The following is a 9344-nucleotide window of genomic DNA, read 5'->3' as shown; positions in this document are numbered from 1 at the left end:
GTAGATAGTTTGGGGCAGCTGAATCACCAATAACTAAAAAGGATGATTCAGCTACTCTCAAATGACTGATCTAAAAGTGATCGAGCTATTCTCGGCCACCACGAGCCACCTCTTATGTATGGCAGAACCACTTCAAAGAGATGATTGGGTCACCAACAATTAACTCGCTTCAGCCACACTTTTTCTTTTAATTTTTTGGAATAACTTTATTTAGGATTCTTGAATTATCAAGAATTTTCAGAAGATCCCTACAAATTTAAAAAACTTTCAATTTTAATTTTTAAACTTTCAATTTGATGTAATTGACCACCTTTCGATCAATTTTTGCCGTTAAAACTTAACGGAAACCACTAAAAAGACCAAATTACCCTTCAATTTTAAATTTTTTTTTTTTTTTAAATTTCAATTTGAAATTAAGGGTAATTTGAATTTTATAAAAGTTACATGGGTATAAAAGTTATTTTATCACTTTTAACGTCCAAAAACTGACAGAGGAGTAGATTGCATCAAATTGAAAGTTGTGGGAAGGTGAAATTGAAAGGTTTTGATATTTGAGATAATCTTTTCAAATCGAGTGACTTTATGAAAATTTTCCTAATTTTTTTTTTTTTAAAAAAATTGGTGCCTTGGTGGCATGATCGGGACCATTGTTGTAATGGGTGGATGTGTATCCCGGTCATGATGGAATCTTGATTCGGTTGTGTTTGGCAAAGGGACCAAACCCAAAAATTAAAAAAAAATCTTTTTAAAATCAACTCCAACATTTTTACTTTTTACATTACATCAATCACTTTTTATTACTATTTAAATAAAAAAACACTACAAAACAAAATTTTTCACTTTTTTATACAAAACATTAGTACTTTTTTCCCACTTATCAATCTACAATACCGTTCCACTTCATTTTTCCATTCTATTGGCAAACACAGCCGAAGGGTACGCGTTTGAACACAACTTCCCATCCCCCTATATTTTCGGAATTTGATGTATTGATCAGAAATTCAAGACTGAGACACATGAAGTCCCTCGTGATTGGAGTTGTTGGTGGTGCACAACTTCACGTGCTTACCTTCTTCCTCATTCAAGTAGCTAGATAGAGCCATAGAAAGCAACGTCTATTTAAGAACCCAGCCTCTCAACACTAGGAGTAGTAGCTCTTATTTACTTCCTTCCCCTTTGGGTACGTGTGCCTTGACCGTCAAATATTATTTGTTTTGATTAATCAAAAACTACTTTTCGTAAAAAATTCAGATTGAGAGATCGAGAGAGGTAGCATACAAAATCAACATCCATGGCCACTCAGCATGTCGGAAAGAAGACTGCGTGCGTCGTCGGCGGCACCGGCTTCGTCGCTTCTTTGCTGGTCAAGCTCTTGCTGGAGAAGGGCTATGCCGTCAACACCACTGTTAGGGACCCAGGTTCGTCTTTTCATTTTTCTTTTCTCTTTTATTTTTATATAATTTGTTGACCATTTTTTCTTCTAATTTTGCCAAGTTGGAATCCGACTTCTAGGATTAAAGTGTTATTGTTAGTTTAAGCAACGGTCAAGATTAAATGATATTTCTATTTTAAATTCTTTCTATTTTTTTGGGTTAATGTATTTATAAGGATAGTGTTGTCCAAAAAATTGAACCTCAAAAAAATTTAGACAATTTTACCCTCTAAATCTACTGACCAGAGAAAATGAAAGGAATTTAAAATAGAAAGATCGTTTTCCGTTCTCTTGGTCCAGCCGTTTTATCGGATTGCAAGAAAATTATTCCAACCAAATTTTTGTCGGAAAGGGGTATTAAAATAAAATTTCTGGTTTTTAATATAAATCTAAATGAACCCAAAAGATTTTTAATATAAATCTGGTTTTTAATATAAATCTAATAAAATTTCTGGGTTTTAGAGATCGAATTGAAAAAATTTCTAGGACCCAATTTGTAGAAATTTATATGCTTGGGCTTTAAAGTGGATGAACATGAACTTGTTAGAAGAAAAAAAAAAAAAAAAAAAAACAGAAAAGTTGAAGTTTCTCAAAAAAGTATTTTGATGTGCAGACAATGAGAAGAAGATCTCTCACCTCATAGCACTACAAGATTTGGGGGACCTAAAAATATTTGGAGCAGATCTAACTGATGAAGGATGCTTTGACGCTCCCATAGCAGGTTGTGACCTTGTGTTCCATCTTGCAACACCTGTTAACTTTGCTTCAGAAGATCCAGAGGTACCAAACTGCAGAACCCACGTTCCTAATTTTGGCAATAATGTTGCTGCTTCTGAACTCTTAACAACAATGCTGCTTCTGTTTTTTCTGAAGCATAGAATGACATGATCAAGCCAGCAATCCAAGGGGTACATAATGTTTTGAAAGCATGTGTGAGAGCGAAAACTGTTAAACGTGTCGTTTTGACATCATCTGCAGCTGCTGTAACTATCAACAAGCTCAATGGGACTGGTTTAGTCATGGACGAAAGCCACTGGACCGACGTTGAGTTTTTGAGCACTGAGAAGCCACCTACTTGGGTAATCATCAAATTGTATCAACAAAGTTTTACTCTAACTGGGTTGGGAGGAAGAAAACAGAGAAGATTTCAGATGGGTATTTTTGAATTTTCAGGGTTATCCTGCTTCCAAGACACTGGCCGAGAAAGCAGCTTGGAAATTTGCTGAAGAAAATGGTATTGATCTCATCACAGTGATTCCTACTCTTATGGCTGGTGCTTCTCTCACTCCGGACGTCCCCAGCAGTGTTGGTCTAGCTATGTCTCTAATTACAGGTATAAACAGGAAGCCAAAGTACACTATAAATTGCAATTTTGATTGCCTTTAGGCCATGTGGCTACAAAGAAAAATTGCTTTCACAATAGCTCAATTGGCAGACTGGTATAACAAAGGCATTTTAACATTTTTGTCAGGCAATGAATTCCTCATAAATGCAATGAAGGGTATGCAAATGCTGTCAGGCTCAATATCTATCACACATGTGGAGGATGTTTGCCAGGCCCAAATATTTTTGGCTGAGAAAGAATCTGCTTCTGGTCGATACATATGCTGTGGTGTCAATACCAGTGTTCCTGAGCTTGCACAGTTTCTCAATAAAAGATATCCTCACTACAAAGTCCCAACTGAGTAAGCTTCTAATCCACTTGATTTGGTGGGCACTGTTAGAATATAGAGTAATTTGTATTGTAAAAAATATCAAGGAATGAGAGCATAACGTTGCCTATTAGGGCTTTTCCTAGTGGTGGATTTAGGTGTTTAACGAACCACCCGAAAAATCTGTCTCCATTTTCTCTATTTCTTCTGCTATTTTCTTTATTTTCCATTTCATTAGCTTGTTGAAGAATTGAAATGCACTCATACTGTTTATTTAACTACTTAAAAATATGGTTTTAAAATAATCTCTCTGTAGTGGTGAAGTATTGTTTGACTCATTCTCTTGTCATCTGGAAATTACAGTTTCGGAGATTTTCCCTCCAAGGCCAAGTTGGCCTTATCTTCAGAGAAGCTTACCAAAGAAGGGTTCAGCTTTAAGTACGGGATTGAAGCAATTTATGATCAAACCGTGGAGTATTTCAAAGCCAAGGGACTGCTGCAGAACTAAGTGGTTTTTTGTTCCTCTTCAAGAATCTAGTGATTCTCTACTTTTTTTTTTTTTTGGTGATCCTCAATGCTTGGCTGTATGCAGTATTGTATAATAACATCTAAATTTGCTTAAGTTTCACATGGTAGACTTGTCGTTTACCAACAATATAAAGCAATCTAGCAGCTCTGCTTGAAAATATCAGGAACCTAAAGCTATCAAATAATCATGCTTGAAGAAGTCAAAACTATTGAAATACATCACATCTGCTTTACCAGCCAAACCAGTGGCTGATATGCATTTGCGAGGTAAGACTTTGTATCTCATTTCAAAGTGTTTTGACATATTGCCTCTTATGCATTATATTTCTCTTTCAATTGACTGTAAAAGTAGCCTAGAATTGTACTTTTTTCAACGTTCAACAAAGGAAGGATCTGGGATTCCTAGCTGGGCAATTTCAATGTGGATTTCATCTGCTGTGGCAGATGAAATTCGCTTGTGATGCTTCCTTCCACGTCTCATCTTAATAATCTGATATAATGCCTGAACTATATCTCTCATAGAAGGCCGTAGATTGGAAACATGATTGACACATTTGAAAGCAATAGCAGCCACTCCATCGAGTTCTTGGGGATCAAATTTTCCATCAAGTTGAGAATCCACAATTTCTTCCCATCCACTTTCACCCTCCATATCCATTGCTGCCTATTCATCACAAAAATATAGAATGTCAATGTAATGGCATTAAGGTGGATAGGAAGAAATGAATCACATAGACTTTTACATAAAATAAAAGGTGCTAATATACTTCAGCAACTAGACACACATGAATAGAGTTCTTACTAGCTCCACATGTTCCATGAGACCCTGTTGGGGATTCCTGCCTGAAATTATTTCAAACAGTAGCACTCCAAAACTGTAGACATCAGTTTTCTTAGTAAAGGTCCTTGTTGACACATATTCAGGGTCAAGGTATCCCAAAGTTCCTCTGACATTAGATGAACATGGCTTAATCATCTCCTCTCTTGAAAGCCCAAAATCAGCAATCTGCTCAGTTGACATTACTGATTATTACACATTTGTCAGAGTGAAAAAGGTTTTATATTCAAACATAAGCAGAAAACCATCCAGAAGACATACTCGGGCTCTCATGGACGTATCCAGCAATATGTTAGAAGATTTAATGTCACGATGCACAACAGGAGGAAAGGCCTGTCAATTTAGATGAAGATGAATAAGTACTGGAGTGGGTTCTACTAGCTTGGCAAACAAAACAAAGCATACCCCATAATGTAGATATTCCAATCCCCTTGCTACATCTAGTGCTATTTGAATCCTTAAATCCCAGCTCAACGGATTCTGATTCTCACCTGCACTTCCAAACATTTTGTTAATGTGCATCATAAAGGGAAGTTCGTTTGCCAAAACTTTTTGTAGGGCGTTTTTTGCTTTTTGGTTATGATGTAACATAAAGATTGAAAGTAATTTTGAGTGTTGAGTGAGTATTTTGTGTTTTGAGTTGTTTGTTAATACTTTTACTTTTATGTTAAAAAGCAAAAAGGTACCCTAAAAAGCATTGCCAAACAAGCCTAATTCAGCCCCCTCCAATAAGAGCCTTGCTCAGCATTCATATATGAAAAAAGTTGAAAATAGAATTTGATAAATAGCCAAGACAATTAAGTAGCTTTGAGATTGTTAAGGCCAGAGACACCCAAGCTAAGGCTTTGAGTTTCATTATGAATCTATGATGTATTAATTCTTCTCTTCGATAAAATGTTCCCATTTGCCCCAAAAAGAAAATGCTTCAGGACAAAGTTCTGTTTTTTTCTCAAAAAAAAAAGAGAGATTTTTAAGTTTCTCCATGATAAAATTGCCTTGAAGAAAATTGGTTCGTTTCTTACTGTATAGATGAGAAGCAAGACTGCCATTGCTCATGTAAAGATAAAGAAGCATATGCTGCCCTCTTTCTGCACCATAGCCCACCAAGTTCACAAGGTTTTTGTGGTGTAATCTTCCAAGTAACAAAACCTGAGACAAACAGGGGAAAAGAAGGTTCACTTTACTGATTATCAGTAAGGTGAATATTTTGTTTTCCAATATCAAAGTTCCTTTTGCTTAACTATGAAAAAGAGATCTTCCTATTGTAGCATTTATAAGTGCAATTTATATTTCACATCTTTCAAATGGGTGTTTCATGATTCCCATCTGATTGTAAGGGTGTCATGGATTGCACATGAATATTAATACAATGGTTCCCAACTGAATCATTCTTTTTCCTTTCCAAACAATATCTGCAGACATAGAATCCAAAAACTAAATAACATAGGCATGCTTGCAAATCCAAAAGAATCAAAACCAAGAAATATGCACATAGATGCAGGCATACTACTTCAAATGAATGCAACATATGATGAATTCATCAATACCTCACTCAGGAAATCATTCTTCCCTTGCCTAGAATTTGTGGCAAGAATTTTAACAGCAACCGTCTCACCAGTGGCCATCTGCGCCTTGTAAACAGGGCCAAATGCTCCTTCCCCTATGCTTGTAGTAAAATCAAGAGTTGCTTTTTGTATATCCCTGGGCAAACAGTTTAAATCGACAAGGTTACAAGAAAACTCAAATGAAGAACAAATACAAAAAGAGAGAGAATCATAGTTATGCAGAAGATCAGTAGCCATACTTGTAAGAACACTTTGGTATCCCACATGCTGAAACAACATTGTTTCTTTTAAGCCCTTCCAACCACTGAGGCAGGCTACTCCATTCAGATGTTCTGGGTGTTTCTTGACCAACATTTGAATCTGAAAATGCCGTGGTGGAATCAACCCCACGGCTAGGTATGGGAGAATTACTCCTCTCTATCTGGGTTTTAATGCAGAAGAACACAGTATACAATACAAAGGCTGCTCCAACTCCAACTATCCACCCTATGGTAAACCCAAATATCAGCCCCAATAAGATACCTTTCATCTCAACCATACCAATAGTTTCTTCCCTATTTCTATAGTTTGAAATAAATCTTGAATAACTTACAAAATAAATAAATAAATAACTAAATAAATCTTGAATAGAAGAGAATATTGTTTCTGAAAGCAATAAATTAAACACATATATAGTATCATCCTTAATTTTGACAAGTAAGGACGACAAGGATTTAGGCTGTCAGGGCATTGCATAGGCAATTGCATTAACTGTGTACTAAATTTATGAAAGAGTTCTTAGAGTGTCACTTAGATATGTACGTACGATTGAGGGATTTGCGCAAAAAAAAGGGGGGAAGATGACGTCGTTTCTCAAGTTGGCCATAATAATTTCTATATCTATGTATGTATTAATTATTATATTCTTCACGAATCAAACAGAAAAAAGATGGCCATAAACACATAGATGATACTAGAGACAATCTTTGACATGAGCTACGAACTCGATACGAACTCAACACGAAATTGACAGATTAAGATTGATGGATCTGACTCTTTTAATTAGTTGGGTTAGATTATGGCCGACTCATATAGTCTTATACCAATACATCACCATGATATAAACCTGACATGTAATATTTAGGACTATCAATTTTTTATATGACCTGCGACAAGAAATTAGCAATTTTTTTTTGAAAATAAAATTAAAAAATTAAGATTAAAAGGTCTGACCTGTTTTGTAAATGAGTTGAGTCTTGACGTATATAATTTTTTATACATTCCTTGATGCAACACGAATCGTATCCCTACATACGGTGTTGCGGTACTTGGAACATTGTCACCATAAGTGACTCAAACACAAGACCGGTAAGTATCATGCTTTGATTTGGCTTCTCATCTTCAACTGAAAAAAATTAAATAGGAAAATAAATGCAAAATTAGTCTATATGAACTTAGAGGTTCTTAAGGTATGCGAAAAAAAAAAATTTACTCCCTATAGTCAAATTTCGTCCACTGATTTAACATATTCCGATTATTTGACACGCTAGGGTCAATAAAATTGTTACATGTGTCCTATTTAAGTTAGTGTTATACTAATAGAATTTGTTAAGTTAGTAGATAAAATTTGACTGTAGGAAGTAAATTAGTTTTTTGACTGAACTAATTTTGCATTTTTCCCAATTAAATAAGATGAGCAAAACCCTTTTTTTTTTTTTTTTGGAATATGATCATCTCCATTTAGGAGCCGGTTAGTTCATTCAAAGAGGGCAAAATTGTCATTTTATTTTTTTGGGAACAATTTTGCTATTCTAAAATAAATAACTGGTTCATTTACATCTCAAATGAAAGGGAGAGGATCGCTCTTTCTTTTTTTTTGACACATCATAAAAGGTAGGACTTTTCTTTTTCGGTGGATACACAAAAGGTAACCTTAGTTTAATTGGTCTGTCTTGTACTGAAAATAATATACTTTTAGGTGTTCTTCTAGTGTTCTTCTGGTGTCCTCCCAATTGTGATGTGGCTTTTAAAATTATCGTTGAATTTAAGATTATCATTATTGACTTTTAATCTATTGGTGATTTTAAAAGCTACATCACAGTTGGGAGAACACCAAGAGAACACTAGAAGAACACATAACATTTCCTTTTGAATTTATATACAATTTTCATCATGATTTGGGTAATAAAGAATATGAATTATTTGGTAACAAAAGTTTGCAAAGTGATAATAAAGGAAGGCATTTGCAAATTTGGAATTAGGGGTTGGTTTTTAAGAGATCGTATCCAATACTGTTGTTGGTTTCAAAATCTTTTACCTATTCAAGCAAATCAACAAGGAGAACAAGAGAAAAGAAATATTTTAAAAGGAAATATTAAGTGCTCTCCTAGTGTTTTTCTTGTCTTAAGTGGATATTATTTTATAAAAAAAAAGTGAGTGAAATAAGGAAAGTTTCTTTTTTGCTTTTTTAGAAAATAATGAGGAATGTTAGGCTTACAAACAAATTTTACAGAAAAACTTTTACAAACTGATGTTGTACAACATGATTGGATATATGATAAGTTCAAATTTTGAAAAACCTAATTATGTTGTGCTACATCAGTTTTTTTTTTTAAGTTTTTCTGTAAAATTTGTTTGTAAGCCTAGCACTTCTCGAAAATAATATATACCTAGGACTAGGAGGACATTAGGAGAACACTAAAACCTAATCATGTTGTACCACATCAGTTTGTAAAAGTTTTTCTGTAAAATTTATTTGTAAGCCTAGCACTTATCGAAAATAATATATACCTAGGACTAGGAGGACATTAGGAGAACACTAGGAGAGTACCTAGCATTCCCCTATTTTAAATAGGTCAACTGTTTTTGCAAAGATCCAACCTATTAAAGTCAGCACTTAGAAGTGAGTTGGTGTGCAAATTTTCAACGTTCGCTCACTCCTTGATGTGACGGTAAAAATCACAATTAAATACTATATATACTTTCATTTGTTATATCATTCAATTGTGTTTTCACTGCCACATAAGAAAATGACCAAAGTATGTGCAGCACTCTCTTTATGAATTGATTGATGATGATAAAACATCCATTGCAGAAGCTGATTTTGCTTCTACCTCCAATTACAATGAAATAAAGGAATTTGAGAAAGAAAAAAAAAATATCATCCAAAATTTTGATTCAAGAACAAGTCTCCTACAGTCATATTTAACCCTAGGCTTCTATCAGCATCACTTTAAAACTTCCTTTTAGAGAGAAAAGTTCTCAACCTTTTCTTCATTAAAATCCTTCTTTTTGTGAGGTTTTCTACAGCTTCCGACATGCCTATCGTGAGAAATTAAATTAAGAGTTTT

The 9344-nt window shown here is 34.5% G+C and overlaps 2 protein-coding genes across 2 annotated transcripts; one reads left to right on the top strand and one right to left on the bottom strand.

Moving 5' to 3' along the window:
• The first annotated feature begins 1071 nt into the window (after positions 1 to 1071).
• On the top strand, positions 1072 to 3712 carry LOC132170541 (anthocyanidin reductase ((2S)-flavan-3-ol-forming)). The gene is made up of 6 exons (XM_059581552.1): positions 1072 to 1418; positions 2046 to 2212; positions 2311 to 2511; positions 2606 to 2765; positions 2904 to 3117; positions 3448 to 3712. Exons 1-6 carry the CDS (start codon positions 1292 to 1294, stop codon positions 3590 to 3592), a joined length of 1014 nt encoding a protein of 337 aa, XP_059437535.1. The 5' UTR covers positions 1072 to 1291; the 3' UTR covers positions 3593 to 3712.
• A 268-nt stretch (positions 3713 to 3980) lies between these two features.
• Positions 3981 to 6544, bottom strand: LOC132170540 (calcium/calmodulin-regulated receptor-like kinase 1). Its single transcript, XM_059581551.1, has 7 exons — positions 6255 to 6544; positions 5998 to 6151; positions 5473 to 5599; positions 4856 to 4941; positions 4712 to 4783; positions 4415 to 4618; positions 3981 to 4276 (listed from the first exon to the last, which is right to left on the bottom strand). Exons 1-7 carry the CDS (start codon positions 6542 to 6544, stop codon positions 3983 to 3985), a joined length of 1227 nt encoding a protein of 408 aa, XP_059437534.1. The 3' UTR covers positions 3981 to 3982.
• Between the last annotated feature and the right edge of the window lie 2800 nt (positions 6545 to 9344).

Source organism: Corylus avellana, chromosome ca2, assembly GCF_901000735.1.
Source record: "Corylus avellana chromosome ca2, CavTom2PMs-1.0".
NCBI lineage: Eukaryota > Viridiplantae > Streptophyta > Magnoliopsida > Fagales > Betulaceae > Corylus > Corylus avellana.
Note: the sequence above shows the minus strand (reverse complement) of the source record. Positions and strands in the feature narration are given on the sequence as shown.

What these genes read in the sequence shown, in the direction of transcription:
- LOC132170541 (XM_059581552.1), top strand. Translation starts at nt 1,292, where the DNA reads ATGGCCACTCAGCATGTCGGAAAGAAGACTGCGTGCGTCGTCGGCGGC. An exon ending in CTGAGAAGCCACCTACTTGG is followed by an intron (nt 2,512 to 2,605) that starts GTAATCATCAAA and finishes TTGAATTTTCAG; the next exon opens with GGTTATCCTGCTTCCAAGAC. An exon ending in CACTACAAAGTCCCAACTGA is followed by an intron (nt 3,118 to 3,447) that starts GTAAGCTTCTAA and finishes TGGAAATTACAG; the next exon opens with TTTCGGAGATTTTCCCTCCA.
- LOC132170540 (XM_059581551.1), bottom strand. Translation starts at nt 6,544, where the DNA reads ATGAAAGGTATCTTATTGGGGCTGATATTTGGGTTTACCATAGGGTGG. An exon ending in TCTTGCTTCTCATCTATACA is followed by an intron (nt 4,942 to 5,472) that starts GTAAGAAACGAA and finishes TTGGAAGTGCAG; the next exon opens with GTGAGAATCAGAATCCGTTG. An exon ending in TCATGGAACATGTGGAGCTA is followed by an intron (nt 4,277 to 4,414) that starts GTAAGAACTCTA and finishes TGTGATGAATAG; the next exon opens with GCAGCAATGGATATGGAGGG.